General features: G+C 42.2%; 1 protein-coding gene across 2 annotated transcripts in view; it reads left to right on the forward strand.

Annotated features, from left to right (window-relative positions):
- Nucleotides 1–4860: 4860 nt before the first annotated feature.
- Nucleotides 4861–17211, forward strand: part of Smarcad1 (SWI/SNF-related, matrix-associated actin-dependent regulator of chromatin, subfamily a, containing DEAD/H box 1) — an 80207-nt gene continuing 67856 nt past the window's right edge. Inside the window, exons 1-2 of one of the 2 annotated variants that reach the window (XM_036181172.1) lie at nt 4861–5252; nt 5473–5712. In XM_036181172.1, coding sequence (XP_036037065.1) covers nt 5523–5712 — 190 coding nt within the window. In that variant the 5' untranslated portion in view covers nt 4861–5252; nt 5473–5522. The remainder of the gene's footprint in view (nt 5253–5472; nt 5713–17211) is intronic. The other variant, XM_036181171.1, reaches the window with a different exon arrangement.

A 17211-nucleotide genomic window follows, 5' to 3' on the forward strand; every position in this document is an offset into this window, starting at 1 on the left:
ATGTCCATAGAAAGCATTGCATTGTACTTCTCCTCATCCTTCCTCCTTTACATTCTCTCTGCCCCCTCTTCCATGCTGTTCTCTGGGCCTTGGAGGGGGTGTTAGGGATGTCCCATTTAGGGTTGAGGACTTAGTAGTCTCACTTTCTCTCAGCACTTTAACCAGTTGTGAGTTGTTAGATTAACGGCTACCCATTATAAAAAGAAGCTCCACCGGTCAAGTTTGAGCATAGCATTGCTACATTAGTATAGACATAAATATTTAGGAGGCACATTAACAATGTATCCACTTAGCAAAATAATAACAGGTTCCCACTTAGGGTTTATGACCTCCCCAGCCACAGACTTATGACCAGGTTTACAGTACCAGGCATGAATTATTTTCTGTGGAGCAGGCTTCAAATCAAACCGGAAAGCAGTTGACTGCTTCATAACCTTCATTCCACTGTTGTGCCAGTGGCCGCATCTTGTCTGTCAGGTCTATATCATATGCAGCGTTCACTGCTGGGTAAGACCACAGATGACTTTTCTCCCTGAGTGTGCTACACAGTACCATTCGTGGAATATTCAAGGCTAACATTTATACATTTTTTAAAACTCTTTTCTTTTTTCCTTTTTTTTTTCTTTATATTCTTCTTCCTTTGGTTTGATTGAGACAGAGTACCATACTATAGTTCAGGCTGTCCTAAAATTTACTATCTTTGAACTCATGGTGATCCCCAGCCTCATTTTTCCCAATTATAGGTGTAAACTGCTGTAGTATAGCAATTTCCTCGAGCTGACATATTAAGCAGGGAAGCACTTGAAACTCAGGAAGTAAACAGCTTACAAGTCTCAAGAAGTTCCTGGAACTAACAGGATCCACAGGGCCCCTCCTCAAGGTTATAGAAGCAGTAAATTGCTGGGGTGATGGAGCAGCTCTGCTAGCCAAGCTGCCTGGAGGAGACTCTGACCTCTGGAGCTGCTGGCTAGTCTCACAGAATGCTCCAGGGATGTAGCTTTCATAAGACATTGCCCATGCTGAGGTGGGCTTTTTGGGAATGTAGCTGCTTTTGAGTCACCCCTGCACATGCAGAACTGCTCACCCACACTCCTGTAAGCAATCAAAAGAAACTCATTGATTCACCAAGATGGACTTTGCTGTAATCAGCACTTTGGTTCATCGCCCAGCCCCCTATCTTTGGGGAAATAGACATTCATTTATTTCTCCCTAGGAGAAAGTCTCACACAACAGCAGCCTCCACACCAAGTTCATCTGCGTATTTTCTGGTGCTAAGCTTTGATCCCACTGCCTAGTCCATGCTAGCAAGCACTCTAACCCTGCACTGCATCCCAGCCCTATTTACTACCCCCCATCTGAGGATCGAACCCAGGGCCTTGTGCTTGCTAGGCAGGCGCTCTACCACTGAGCTAAATCCCCAACCCCAGCCCTATTTACTTATTTAATTTATTTATGGTTTTTGTAGGGGCTTTGTTGAGAAACTTGAGAAGTATTAAATATTTTGCTATTTTATATAAACCACACTAAAATGTGTTTCAATAAATAAAAGTCAGGCGCATCAGTCACTGGGGACTGTGACTAAATTGGCATGGTCAAGAACAGTACAGGTTGTTGCTTCTTTCTTTCTTTATTTTTTGTTTTGTTTTGTTTTTTTGAGACAGGGTTTCTCTGTGTAGTTTTGGTGCCTGTCCTAGATCTCACTCTGTGGTCCAGGCTGGCCTCGAACTCACAGAGATCCGCCTGCCTCTGCCTCGGGAGTGCTGGGATTAAAGGCGTGTGACACCACAACCCGGCTTTCATTTTTTTTAATGATATATTTTATTGATTATTTGGAAATTTCACATAATGCATCCTGATCACACTTATTTCCTAATTCTCCCAGGTCCACCTCCCACCCTAGTGACCTCCTCCAAAACAAAAGACGGAAAAAAAAAAAAAAAACCAAAACAAGATACCAATCCAATTTGTGTCGCCCATATACTCACTGGATCATGATCAAACTTCCAGTGGGCAGCCCCTTAAAGAAAACTAGTCCTTCCCTGCCCCCACCCCCACCCGAATCCATTAACTATAAAGAGCTACACTTCAGCATCCCTTTCACAATTATTATTATTATTACTATTATTATTGTTATAGTATTTTTTTCCCCCTGGGTCAGGGTTTCTCTGTATAGTTTTGGTGCCTGTCCTGAAACTCGCTCTGTAGAGCAGGCTGGCCTGGAATTCACAGAGATCCGCCTGCCACTGCCTCCCGAATACTGGGATTAAAGGCGTGTGCCACCACCACCTGACTGGAGTCCCGGTTTTTAAAAAGGATCATACTGCCTATGGGAGGCCTGTCTCTTTCTGAACAGAAACAGGAGGGGTGGATGGGGGAACTGCGGTCAGGATGTAAAATAAATAATACATTTTTAAAAAGATCATATTTACTTCACTATAAGCCAATTTTACTTAAACCAAGACTGCTAAACCAAAAGCATTCTGTTGGCCATTCATGAACTCTGGTGTATGAACTAAACTTTAGAGCACACTGAAAGTGATCTGTCATTTCTGAGTTGCATTAAACAGTAACTGTCCTATTTACTCATTAAGATATCTGTTGTTTCCTCTTCCTCCCTTCAATGCTATTGAAGATAACTTTTCTCACAAGGATGCCCTTTTGAGGATTCTCTAGGTCCTCCATCAGAGAGCCCTCTGCCTAGTGGTGCCTTATTCTTGTTAGTTAGCATGGGTGTGAGGGAACCCAGCAACAGCCTGACCTATCTTCACCCAGACCACAGAGATGTCATTAAGGCTTGTGCTTCTACCTCCGGTAATCCCAGTACCGGGAAGGCTGAGACAGGAGGATCAGGAAGACTTTGCTTGGCTTTCTTTTGTTTAATACAGTGTCTCTGCAGTCTAGCTACTGGCCACTGTATCAAACAACACTCACTATGTAGCCCAGGCTGACCTAACAATTTGCATTTACAGGAGGATAATTTTAAATAAGATACTTTTTCACGCAATATGTTTACTGTGAGTCTGACTCTTAGGTAATATACAATTTCACTCCAAAATATGTAATTATTTACTTTTTTAATTTTTATTACCTTTTTTAAATTTTTATTTTTTTAAATTACACTCATGATATTCACTAATTACACTCATGATATTAATTACATTTGTGGTATTCATTAATCATATTCACAGTATTTATTCACTAGTTGTATTTATGATATTCATTTAAAAAAAGCTTCTGTTTGTTCCACAAACAAGATACTGACAGTGTGTGCATGTGAAAACACGGAGTGGGGGCAGGGTGGAGGGGGAATGGTATGGGCTTTTGAAACCTCAAAGTCTACTCCCAGTGACACACCTTCTCTAACACAACAATTCTGCAAACCTCCTAATTCTGCAAACTGTTCCACCAATGGAGGACCAAGTGTTTAAATATATGGGCCTATGGGGATCATTCTCATTTAAACAACTACACTATGCCACTCATTTCAGTTCTCTACTTTGATGACTTGGCTAATATATCTAGCCATCATTACATCAGTCTACTTTTGCAGCGTAGAGTGTGTGAAGTAGAAGCTCTAAGACTGAACTTTTTTTAAAAAAGGTTTATTTATTTATTATGCATATAGTGTTCTGTCTGCATGTTTGCCTGCAGACCAGAAGAGGGCGCCAGATTTCACTATGAATGGTTGTGAGCCACCATGTGGTTGCTGGGAATTGAACTCAGGATCTCTGCAAGAGCAGCCAGGGCTCTTAACTGCTGAGCCATCTCTCCAGCCCCCGCAAGACTGAACTTTGAGTGATCAGCTTCAGTGTCACAGGAAGAATTAGAGAAGTAACTATTAGCCTCAAATTCTCTATCATTCCAGAAGATTTTATGGAGAGAATTTCACAGAATTCTCCTTTCTTCCTGCCTGTTATTAGTTGCTCTCATATCTGTATGTTGAGTCTTGAGTCCCAGTTAATTCAGAATGTGACCACATTTGGAGATAGGGTCTTTAGAGAGGTAATTAAGTTAAAGCAAAGTAACTAGCATGGGCCCTTGTCCAGTACAAGTCATGTTCTCATTAGAAGAAGAAATGTGGACCAGGGCAGAGGTAAGGTGTAGGTAGCCACATGGAGATGGCGCCTGCAAGCCCAGAAAAGAGGCTTGGAATAGATCCGCTCCATGAAATATTTTCACAGTGTACTAAAGATCTGTGAGAAAATGTTTCTTGTTTAGGCCATCTGGAATGTGCTATTATTCTACGGCAACTGCCTTTGTTTGGGTATGGTTTGTGTGTGTCACCCAAAGGGTGATGTACACAGTAGAAGCAAGTTCCTAGTATTGTAGGATAGTAGGGTAGAGGCGAGGAAACCTTACAGGGTGGGGTCCGGTGATGGGGCTATGATCAGGTGGAAGCCAGAGGACACCTTTTGCAACTGGTTCTCTCCTTTCACAATATGGGTCTAGGTGATCTAACTCAGGCTCATCAATCTTAGTGGCAAGTGCATTTCCCGGTTTAGCCATCTTGCTAGCCCGGCCTCGGCTTTTTTTATTTTGTAAAACTATCTTGTAATGTTGGAGGGTACACAGTTAATACACTGTCAGGTCCAAAACGACAAACACAATTCTAGAGAAAAATTACATTGCATATCTGACATTGTGGAACATAGCACACAGACTACATATTAATTATACACCACGACGCCATTTGTTATCATTGTGTTGCTATTGTTCTACTGGCGCTGTAGCTAGCGTGGAGAGATGGAACCAAGGAACAATCACACGCTTAGAACCTAGCGGAGGTAGATACGAGTTACCATGACAACAGCGAGCTCAGACATTTTCTGACCACGCCGCGCTTGGAAGCCGAAGGCCTGGGCTGCGTGTTGCGTCATCACTGCGCGCTCGGTGGCTTGCTCCGCGCTGTCTTGGAAGGTCCCGGCCGGGCTACCGTCGCCTCCCGCCAGGAATTATTTTGTTCTTTTCCACCTTTGTTACAACGCGGAGCTCGTGAGGCTGTAAGTGCAGGCGGGCAGGCGGGCGGGCGGGCTCCCCTCGGCGGCGGGCTCCCCTCGGCGGCGGGCGCGCCGGCCTGTGGGCTTCCTCCTAGCCGCGGCCTCGCCGCGTCTACTTCCGGGCGCAGCGCCGCTCCCCGCTCGGCCCTTTGTGTCCCCGCGGCGGAGGCGCGGGCCTGGCGGGCTGTGAGGAGGCGGCGAGCGCTGGGTTCGGGCGACGCGGCGGGAAGGCGGGCGCGCGCCTCTGCGGCCCGGGTGAGGACCGCGAGGGCCCGGGCGACGACGCGGGGGCGCGACGGGCATTCGGCAGGGACGCCTGTCGGCCGCCTCCGTCTGGCCTAACAAAGCGCAGCCCGAACCGGGCCCCGGCATCTGTGCGGTCCCCCTTTCTCTCCGAGCCAAGTGTGGTGGCTTTGTGTGGTTCCTTGTGTTCACGGCCTCATTCCCCTCCCTTTTTTTTGTTCCCTCCCTGCAGCTAGTTCATTGAAAGCTGCCAGCCCCCTCAGGGAGGTGGTTTCTATCAATATGAATCTTTTCAACTTGGACCGTTTTCGCTTTGAGAAAAGGAGTAAGATTGAGGACGCTCCCGAAGCATCCCCTCAGCCCTCCCAGCCTGGTCCTTCATCACCAATTTCTCTTAGTGCTGAAGAGGAGAATGCTGAAGGGGAAGGTAGCAGGGCAAACACGCCAGACTCAGATGTAACTGAAAAAACAGGTGAGTTATAATGTTGCAAACCGATACAGAATCCAAAGGTGACAGGCAAGAGGAATGCGTAATATTACACAGATTGATACGTTGTCTCCGGTTTTGCCCTTTGAAGTACAGCCAGCATTGGTACTGCCATAGGCACCTGCCGACTGAGCATACCTCCATTGTTACTTCACTTGTAGGAGTTCTTGGAATACAGGACTGTGATGGACGCTGAAAGCCTAGTTTTGGGTCAGAATGGCTGCTCAGAGCATTGTAGTCAGTCCTGTCGTGTGGAAAACCTTGAGGCTGTTAATTTGATTACAGGTTTTCATTCATTCTAATATCCTTTCAGATTTTTTTTTTTCCTGCCTCTTTTTGTTTGAGACAGGATCTGATTGTGTAGCTTTGAGCTGCTGGGAAACTCACGATGTAGACTGGATGGCTTTGAACTTGTGATCCTCCCGTCTCTGCCTCCCGCGTGCTGGGATCACAGCCACGTGTCACCACATCTGGCATCTTTTCCTGGCTTTTTGAAACTGGGTTCTTGCTGTGTATTCCAGTGCTGCTACTCATTCTGTAGACCAATATGGCAGTGAACTTAAAGCGGCACCCATGTCTCACCCTCTCCAGTGCTGGGATTGCAGTCTTGGTTACAGACTTGACCCACCCCTGATGACATTTGTGAACTAGAGCACCAGACGCTTCAAGATAATGTCTATGTCCAACTAAAGATTCCTGCTTCCAACTGACTTCTTAGAAATATCTAGAATTCACTTGAGTAGTATTTGTTACTACTCATGGTGTATAACCATTTTAAGCCAGTTGTCGCAGATTGTTGTGGATAAGCAACTGAGGAGAGTACGTTCAAAATGAAGATTTTTTTTGGAACAAAGACGTAACTCACATAGCATGTTGTGGAGGTCAGAGGACAATTTGAGAAGTTGGTTTTCTCTATATTGTGGTTCTCTGGGTGTACCTCAGGTTGCCAGGTTTATAGGGCAAGCACGTTTATTTGCCGACCCAGCTCACTTGGCTTCAAATTATTCTGAACACTAATTTTCTAAGGTATAGTGGTGAATGCTTCTCATTATGTCACTTAATCCTATAAGGTAAATAGTCACATTTTCGGAAAGGAGACTCATGGAGGTTAAGACTTAAGAGACGTAGTAGAATCTATGACAAATTCAAACATTCTTGTTTCTGAGAATAAGCCACAAATCATACTAGGCAATTCCTTCCTTGCTTCCCTCCTTCCTTTCTTTTTTGTGTTTTTTTGAGATAGACTTGTTCTGTGTAGCCCTGGCTGTTCTTCGAACTTGCTCTGTAGACCAGGCTGTCCTGGAACTCAGAGATCTGCCTGCCTCTGCCTCCCAAGGCAAGTGCCACCATCACCTGGTTATATTAGTTTCTTATGAATGTGATGGTAATGTTAGAAGCTCTGTTTCAATAACTTATTTCTAATGGCAAACAGTATTTCAAAGCTTTTAAATTAGTGTGGCCAGAAAGAGTGAGAGCATGCATTTTTGCCCATTGTACTGCATAGTTTTATGTCAGCTAGACACGGCTAAAGTCATGTGAGAGGAAGGAACCTCAGTTAAGAAAATGCTGTAGACCAGGCTGTAGGCAAGATTTTTTTTTTTTTAAATTTAGCAATTAATGGGGGAAAGCTCAGCCATTGTGTGAACTGATAGGGCTGATAGTCCTAAATTCTATAAGAAAGCATGTTGACCTGGGCTATGATGGTACACGCCCTTAATCCCAGCACTTGGGAGGTAGAGACAGGTGGATCTCTGAGTTCATTGACAGCCTGGTCTACAGAGCTAGTTCCAGGACAGCAAGGGCTGTTACAGAGAGAAACCCTGTCCTGAAAAACTAAAAAAAAAGAAAGAAAGCAGGTTGAGCAAGCCATGAGGAGCAACCCAGTAAGCCGTACCCTTCCATGGCTTCTGCATTAACTCCTCCCTCCAGTTCCCTGCCCTGTTTGAGATCTTGTCCTGGCTTTCTTTATGAATGAACAGCTATGTGGAAGGATAAGCCAAATAAACCCTGTCCTCCCCAACTTGCTTTTTGACCATGGTCTTTCATCACAGCAATCAAACCCTAAGTAAGACATCCGTTTATCTTTTTGTTTGCCACTCTTTGACTAGAATGTAACATTAATGGCTGGTTACTTACAGTTATCCTTAAAATAATCTTTTATTTTATTTTTTTAGACAGGGTCTTACGTAGCCCAGGTTGGCCTTGAATTTGATAAGTAGTGGAAACTGGCCTTTCACTGCTTCAGCCTCCCATGTACTAGGATTACAAGTGTGTTGGGCAACATGCCTAGTGAGCAGGATAACATTTTAAAAAGACTGTTGTAATTGAAACTTGATAGATTAAGAGTCAGATTTCCAAAGGCTTTGATTTAACTGGGATTTTAAGCACAGAACAGACATTTTTGTTTCCTATTTTATATTTTGAATTGCATGAAAATGTTGTATGTACATATGTAGTTAATGTCTGGTATCCTGGTAATTTTCCAGTAGTTATTACCCCCCCCCCCCCCTTTTTTTTTTCTAGACAGAGTTTCTCTGTGTAGCTCTGACTGTCCTGGAGCCCAGAGATCCCACTGACTCTGCCCCCCCAGTGCTGGGATTAAAGGCGTGCACAACCACACCCAGCTGATAAACTATTTTTTAAGATAGCCCAGGCTGGCTTTGCACTTATTATTGAGACAGGTTTAAGACAGCCCTTGGCTGGCCTGAAACTCACTGTGTAGACCAAACTGGCCTCACAGATCATAGATCTTCCTGCCTCTACTGGGATTAAAGGTGTGTGTTATCCCATCCTGCTATTTATTATTTATTTTGGGGACAGCAGCTTTTGTGTAGCTGAGGCTGAGCTTGTGCATGTAGTGTTCCTGCCTCTGACATTCATGCTTCCTGGTTTCTTGGAGCAGAGCTATGGGCTCCCACATCAGGCTTTAGGTTTCAGGCTTCATTGGGTTGAGAAAGAATTGGATGTATGTAGATCATTTTGTGTGCATAGAAGCTTCTGCTTCATTTTAATTAAGTAGGCATTGGGTGAGACTTTTGAAGTCTCATCTCTGAAAGTAAAAACACTTTGTAAACTAGATTTCAGTGCAGTGTTTTAGTCAGTGCTGCTAATATGTATGTATTTTGTTCTTTGTTTTTTGTTTTTTGTTTTGTTTTGTTTTGTTTTTTTGAGATAGGGTTTCTCTGTAGCTTTGGAGCCTGTCCTGGACTAACTTTGTAGACCAGGCTGGCCTCGAACTCAGAGATCCACCTGCCTCTGCCTCCCGAGTGCTGGGATTACAGGCATGGGCCACCACTGCCTGGCTTTTAAATTTTTTTTAATTTTCCGGAGCTGAGGTCCAAACCCAGGGCCTTGTGCTTGCAGCGTTCTACCACTGAGCTAAATCTCCAACCCCTGTTCTTTGTTTTTTTAAACATAAAAATGCTATTGTTGGGGGCTGTCTGAGCATGTGTTTGGATGTCAGAGTACAGGTTTGCTAGGGTTGGCTCTCTTCTGTGTGGGTCCTGAGATTTAAATTTGCTCCTTCATCTGCTAAGCTATCTCACCACTCTCTTTAAAAGGGTTTGATTTCATTTTTTATGTTTTGCCTGCATATATGTATGTGCATCACAGGTGTGCCTAATGTCTACAGAAGCCAGAAGAGGGCATTGGATCATCTGGAGCTGGAGTTTATGTGTATATTAGCCTCGTGTGGGGGGTGGGAACTGGAAAAACAGTAAGTCCTTTTTTTTGTTGTTGTTGTTTTCAGAGCTGAGGACCGAACTCTTGAGCTTGCTAGGCAAGCGCTCTACCACTGAGCTAAATCCCCAACCCTCCAGTAAGTCCTTTAACCTCTCAGCCATTTCCCCATTTCCCTCCTTTTTTAATATATGAAAAATTTAATTGCTTCTTCCAGGGCTGAGGATGAAGCTCACTGTTAGCATACTTGCCTAGCATGCATGAGGCTTTGCCCCCAGCACCGTCAAAAATGAAGCAAAACAAAAGGATTGGATTGAATCGCCTTTTCTAATCAGAATGTGGTTTTGCTTAACTTTTTTAAAAGAGTCATTATTATCATGATCTGAGAGTGTGTGTGTGAGAGAGGGGGGAAATGTGCATGTCAGTGAGTGAGTGAGTGAGTGAGAGAGGAGAGAGGGAGAGAGAGAGAAGACCAGAGCAGGTACATGCGAGGCCAGAGGTATTAGATCCCCCAGAACTAGAATGGTAGGTGCTTGTGAGCTGCCTGATATACTTGCTGGGACTTGAACTTGGATCTTCTTGGAGAACAGTGTGCTTTTAACCATTGAGCTGTCTCTGTAGCTCCAATCTTAATGATTTTTTTTCTTTTCCTTTGTTTTTTGTTTGAGACAGGGTATGTATATAGCCCTGACTGCCCTAGAATTGTAGACCAGGCTGGCCTTGAGTTCAAGTTAAGAATGACCTTGAATTTCTCAATCCTGCCTACACCTCCCAAATGCTGGGATTATAGACCTTTTAACATTCCTTATCTTTTTTCTAAACATTTATATATTTATTTACTTATTTGTGTGTATAGGCATGTTTTCTTTCTCTCTTTCCCCTCTCCACCTCTTTCTTCTGTCCCTTCCTCCCCATGGCCTTATGTTTGATACATAGGTGGCCTCATAAGCATTCTTTAGCATTCTTAGCTTTTGGATTTGAAGGTCTTCACTTAATTAGTAGGTCTTGATTGATTAATTTAATTTATTATGCAGAATGAGCCCAGGATTTTAGAAATGCTAGGCAAACGCTCTGCCAAAGTTATGTGCCACTACACCCAAACATCTTTACTGTTTTTTAAAAGTATAGTTTAATAGCCAGGTGGTGGTGGTATGTGCCTTTGATTCCTGTACTCAGAAGGCAGGGGCAGGTGGATCTCTGTGAGTTTGAGGCCAGCCTGGTGTACAGATCAAGTTCTAGGACAGCCAAGGCTACACAGAGAAACCTTGTCTCAAAAAACTACAGTAACAAAAAGTATAGTTTAGTGTTCAATACATTTGGTCTAATTCATTTGCATAATTTTGCAGTCTGTAGAAGTTTTCTCATCTTGAAACACTGGTTACTGCTCCCTGAAAACTACCCTCTACTCTTTTCTCTCTTAATTTTATTATGCTTTGTACCTCATTAGAGTCAGACATGGCTGTTTTGTTTTGTTTTTTTTTGGTTTTTTTTTTTTTTTTTGACTAGTTCATTTTATTAGCGTAATATCCTCATGGTTCATCCAAGTTATAGTATGTATCAGAATTTCATTAATTTTTTTATTTTATCATTTATTCATTCATTCATTCATTCATCCATCCATCCATCCATCCATCCATCCATCCATCCATCTACTTATCATTTATTTATTTATTTATTTATCTATCTATTTATTTATTTATTTATTTATTTTTGTGGAGCTGAGGATGAACCCAGGGCCTTGCACTTGCTGGGCAAGCGCTCTACCACTGAGCTAAATCCCCAACCCCTCATTAATTTTTTTAAATGATTTATTTATGTGTATGGGTGTTTTGCTGGGATGGATGTCTGCACCATGTGCATGCTGTGACTGAGTAGGCCAGAAGAGGGCATCATATAACATGGAACTGGAGTTACAGACAGTTGTGAGCTACAGGGTGGGTACTGGGACTCAAACTCTGATCCTTTGGAAGAGCAGCTAGTGGTCTCAACTGCTGAGCCATCTCTCCAGCCCCAGAATTTTCTCATTTTTATTGGCAAAATCATATTTCATTATATGTTACATCTGTCAGTGGATGCCTAGGTTGATTTTCAAATTGTAACTCATGATGCTATGAATATGGGTGTGTGCATATCTATTTCTTTGGTGTCTCTGCTTTCATTGCTTTTTGAAGAACTGATATACTATACCACAGTGGCTGTACCACTTAACATTCCTAGCTCCAGTACATGGATTCCAGTTTTTTCACTTTCAGGTTTTTTCTCTTTCTTTCTTTCTTTCTTTCTTTCTTTCTTTCTTTCTTTCTTTCTTTCTAAGATTTATTTATTTATTATGTGTACAGAAGACGGCTCCAGATCTCATTACAGGTGGTTGTGAGCCACCGTGTGGTTGCTGGGAATTGAACTCAGGACCTCCAGAAGAGCAGTCGGTGCTCTTAACCTCTAAGCCATCTCTAGCCCTGGGTTTTTTTTTTTTTTTTTTTAATTATAAAACTTTATTCAGTGTGTGTGTTGTGTGTGTGTGTATGTATGTATGTATGTATGTAGTGTGCATGCATGCTAGGAATTGAATCCAGAGTTTATGTGGGTTGACTGTATACAATACTACTAAGCTGCAACTTGAGTTATTTTTAATTCTGTTGCAGTTTGTTTTTGGGGAAGAAAAGTGGTTTTGAGTTTTGTTTTTGAGAGCTTTGTAGTTTAGGTCAAGTTCATTACAATCTTCTTACCTCTGCCTTCTGAGTGTTGGAATTACAGGTGTGAGTCACAATATCTTGCTGATTTTGTATTTTTGATAATAGCCATCCTTCAGAGTATGAATTGGTATACATTGATTTTTAACTTTAAATCTCATCTAGAAATAAAGGGTAATGACTTTTTCCTCAGCTCAGTATTTACCAGTTAGAAGCCACTTAATGTATTATCCTCATTTCTAAGGTCTTAGATGTTTGATTCTGAGGTCAATAGTCTGTTTTTCTAATCTATCAGTTGACTAGTTTATTTTAATTCTCCTAATGTTTACACATACATATATGTTCTAGAATTGAATGTGTTTCTTTTCCTCTCTTTGACTTGAAATTTGTTAAAAGGTGATTTCTATGGATTTTGTTTTCTAATTAAAATTTCCAAGTGTCTGAAATTGTTTGCATTTTAAAAATACTTGCTGCAATTTAATTGTAGTTGATAGAACTGTATAAGTGGGGTTTGCTATAATATTTTCATATATGAATATGTCATGTATTAATTGTGTCAGTCCACCAATCTTATTGAGATTCTCTTTGTAGCCTTAAGATGTAATTAATTTCTGCCAAGGCTGTAGGAGCTTGAGAAGAAAATATTTAATTTTATGTCAACTAATATGTACTACTTATTTTTTTACTTTTAACTTTAGAAAACCAAAACCTAAATATAATTGACAGCTGGTAAAGTATTCACCAGATATTTTCTTTCACAACACAGCAATCAGCATCTGCTGTGTGGTTTATGGACAGAGGATAAAGGTTAGACTTAGGTTACTCACTGCTTTGGAATGAGGAGATCTAACACACGGACCTAGCAGTCCTCCTTTTTTGGGGGGTGGGGAGTTGATACAGAGTTTCTCCATGTTGTTTTGGTGCCTGTCCTGGATCCCGCTTTGTAGCCCAGGCTGGCCTCGAACTCACAGAGATCCTCCTTGCTCTGTCTCCTGAGTGCTGGTATGAAAGGTGTGCGCCACCACTGCCTGTCCATTAAGAAATAATTTTGTTTTTATATTCTGTGTGCATTGGTGTTTTGCCATGGGAGTTGGGTCCCCTGGAACTGGAACTACAGACAGCTGAGAGCTGCCATTGTGGGTGCTGGGAATTGAACCTGGGTCCTCTGGAAGGGCATTCAGTGCTGTTAACCACAGAGCCATCTCTCCAGCCTTATTCATTCATTCATTCATTCATTCATCCATCCATCCATCCATCCATCCATCCATCCATCTATTTATTTATTTATTTCAAGACAGGGTTTCTCTTTGTAGCTTTGCACCTTTCCTGGAACTCACTTGGTAGCCCAGGCTGGCCTCAAACTCACAGAGATCCGAATGCCTCTGCCTCCCGAGTGCTGGGATTAAAGGTGTGTGCTGCCCCCGCCAGGCCGACCTAGCATTCCTAACAGTGGAATTTTATGTACTATACTAAATAAAACAATGTACTCAAAACTGTTTGTCATTCTTTTTGTTTTCACTTGCAGTGTGCATAACAGCACAGCGAAATGGCATATTTGATTTCAAGTCACAGTTTCATCCCCTTCTGACTTTCCCCCCCTATTTTATGTACTAGGGATAAAAAAGTTCAAGGGCTGAAGTGATGGCTCAGTGGTTAAGAGCATGTTGCTCTTGGAGAGAATCTGGGCTCAGTTCCAAGCACCTGAATGATAACCAGTTCCAAGGGATATTGTATACCCTCTTCTGGCTTCTTTGAGCGCCAGATACACACGTGCTTTACATATGTACATACCGGCAAACACTCATATACATTAAAAATAAGAATGTCCAGGCCCATATGCATCCACTGAGCATTTTCTTTTCCATCCACAACACACACACAAAAGAAAAAGAAAACCAATTTTTTTAATAATTAAAAATGATTGTATGTATATGGGTGTTTTGCCTATATGTGTGCCTTTGTATGACATGTGTGCCTATGCTGTGGAGCCCAGAAGCAGAAATTGGATCCCCTTCAGTTGGGAGTTGCAGTAGTGAGATGCTTTGTAGGTGCTGGGAATTGAACCTTGGCTGTAGTGGTATTTGCTCCTCCCATGACCTTGGGCTACAGGCCAAAGGAGGTGGTGCTTGCCGTTGTAGGTGACCTCTTAAAAAGAAAGGGAGAGGATGGGTCCTGAGGCCACTTCTCCGTTTCCTGCTTCCTGGTGTGATTGGACTGCCAGGTGAATTTGATCCCAGTCAGATCAGAGGACAAATTCAGCTGTCTACTTAGTTCTGTATTTGTGAGTGTATTTCCTCAATTTATATCCTGATAAACTCCCTAATACTCCCTCAGCAGACTCCTGTGGATTTCTCGAATTACTCGGCCCTCTGTCAAGAAAAGCCAGTACTTGTAACTGCTGAGCCGTCTTTACTTCCCCATAAGCCTTTATTTGACTATGTTTTTATTTTTATTTCTTTGTAGATAGTGTCTTGCTATGTAGTTCTGGCTGTCCTGGAACTCACTATGTAGACCAGGTAGGCCTCAAACTCATTGATCCCCCCTGTTGCTACCTTGAGTGCTGGTATTAAAGGCCTTCACCATTACACCCAGCTTCAGAAGCCATTTCTTAATCAGAAAAAAACAAGAGAGACTGGAACAGCTTCAAGTTTCTCCATTAAAAACTTTAAAAAGCTGGGGTTATGGCTCAGGTTAGAAGTAGGAGGATCAGAGTTCAGGTCATTCTCAGTCACCTTGGGTTACATGAGGATGCCATGTTCTTGTACATTTGTATGCCAAGAGGTCCGAGACAACGGGGCTCTCCAGGGACAATGCTTCAAAGCATATAGCTCCTTTGTCACCTGATGTAGATTTTCTACCTCAAAGGAGCTCCATTCTCCCATTTTATTAATTCATAAATGGTTTTCAAACTGAATTACAAATATTTTTGTCATAAAATTAATTTCTTGGTGTAACTTTTGTTTTGTTTTGTTTGTTTGTTTGTTTCTCTGTAATAGCCTTGGCTGTCCTGGAACTCTCTAACTGAAAATATCCATTTGCCTCTGCCTCCCAAGTGCTGGGATTAAAGGCGGGTGCCACCATGGCCAGTGTAACCTTTCTGTTTTAAGATAGTGTTTGTAAGTCTTGAGCTTACAATCAGTGTGTTAGCTTGACAATCTAAACTGCCTTACAGTGGGGTTCAGTCACAAACATTTTTAAAACAGTTAGTGCTGGGTCTTACTTATTTTTGTGTCCTTTACTTTCCTGAGACTTGAGGTGTTAACCTTTGTGCTTTTGACTGTCTTACACATACTGCAGTATTGGTGAATTTCGTTATTAGTATTGACTGAGGTTTCCCAGTTACATTTTTATTACTGATGAAATCCTGTGATCAAGTTCCTCTCATAGGCTTAATGCTTTCCTCTTCCATGAGGAGGATAGAACACAGGGCTTCCCACACGCTACACAAGCACTTTACCATTCAGCTGTTTACCAGCCTTTCACTCATTTTATTTCCTCCTTTGGCTTAAACCTGAACTGATTCTTTATTCACATTTCATCTTGGAACATGATATTAGAAATGGTTTTTCAATCCTGTATTTAGTGTATTCATCGATTCCCCCCCCCCCCACAGAGCTTTCCCTAGAGAGAGAGAGCATGTGAACTGTCTACTAGAAATTATTGTAATAAAATGATTTTCCTATTTTTTAAAATTTTTTTAATGATTTATTTTTTAATTATTTGTGTGCACTAGTGTTTTGCCTGCATATATGTCTGAGGGTTTAGGATTCCTTAAAACTGGAGTTATAGACAGTTGTGATCTGTCAATTGGGTGCTGGGAATTGAACCCAGGTCCTCTGGAAGAACAGCCAGTGTTCTTAACCACTGAGCCATCTCTCCAGCCCTGATTTTTCTGTTATGTCATTCAAATTAAGATGGTCCAGTTTTACAGTGGATCGTTTTTACAGTCTAGTTGTCCTTTTGTCTATTTTGGTATTTGGACAAGGCTTTACTGTATATACCAGCCTGGCCTTAAGATCTCCCTCCGTCAACCTCTGATTGTGAGTGCTGGAGTTATTACTGCTGCATGTTGAACTTTGTTCTTTTTAGAAAAGTTATTAGAGAAGTGTGTGTGTGTGTGTGTGTGTGTGTGTGTGTGTGTGTATACACGTACACTGAAGTGTATGTACAGGCACCATTTGCATGCAGGTGCTAGAAAAGGGCTTTGAACAGTCTAGGGCTGTAGTTGGTTGTAAGCTGCCTATGTGGGTGCTGTGAACTAAACTTGGGTCCTCTGCAGTAGCAACTACTTTTAACTGCTGAGCCATCTCTCTAGCTCTTTTGTTTGTTTGGTTTTTGACTTTTTGGTACATGATTTTGTGTTACTAAGGTTAGTTTCAAACACATGAAACAAGACTGTCCTTAAATCTCTTGTACTTTTTCCCAAGTTCTGATATTACAAGCTTGTGTCACCGTACTGGTGCGTGTCTAACTTCTGTTTGTCTCCCCCCCCCCACGTATGTATTATTTTATCTATCTATCATCTGTCTGGTGGGGAAAGGTTGCACATGTAGTGCATGTGTGCATATATCAGAAGACAATTCTTGGACTTGTTTCTCTTTATACTTTGATGTGGCTCCACTCTTGTCACCAGGCTGGGACAGAATAATGCCCATCTAATGGGCCGTCTGTCCAGTCCTGTTTGTTAGTTTACAAGGACAAATACATGGTTTAACTGATATTCCAGGGAAGTGTCTTGTAAATAAATTGTCATGTTAGAGCAATATCTATGATTATACATTGAAAATTGGCCAGCTTCCAGAAATCTACCTCAAGGATGTAAAGATTCTTTTCTGTTCTATGTTGAAAGAAGATTTGTTCATTGATTACCAGGGTAATTTAAATTAGCTCTGAATATTTAATATTCTAGTAGTGATTTAATTGTTTTTGCCTGAGCCTTGGTGTTGGGCCACTTAAATATACAAAACTCAAATTCAGTTGGGTGGTGGGGGCACACGCCTTTAATCCCAGCACTCGGGAGGGAGGCAGAGGCAGGCGGATCTCTGAGTTCCAGGCCAGCCTGGTCTCCAAAGCGAGTTCCAGGAAAGGCACAAAGCTACACAGAGAAACCCTTCTC

Source organism: Onychomys torridus, chromosome 3 (assembly GCF_903995425.1).
Source record: "Onychomys torridus chromosome 3, mOncTor1.1, whole genome shotgun sequence".
In the NCBI taxonomy this organism is placed as follows: Eukaryota; Metazoa; Chordata; class Mammalia; order Rodentia; family Cricetidae; genus Onychomys; species Onychomys torridus.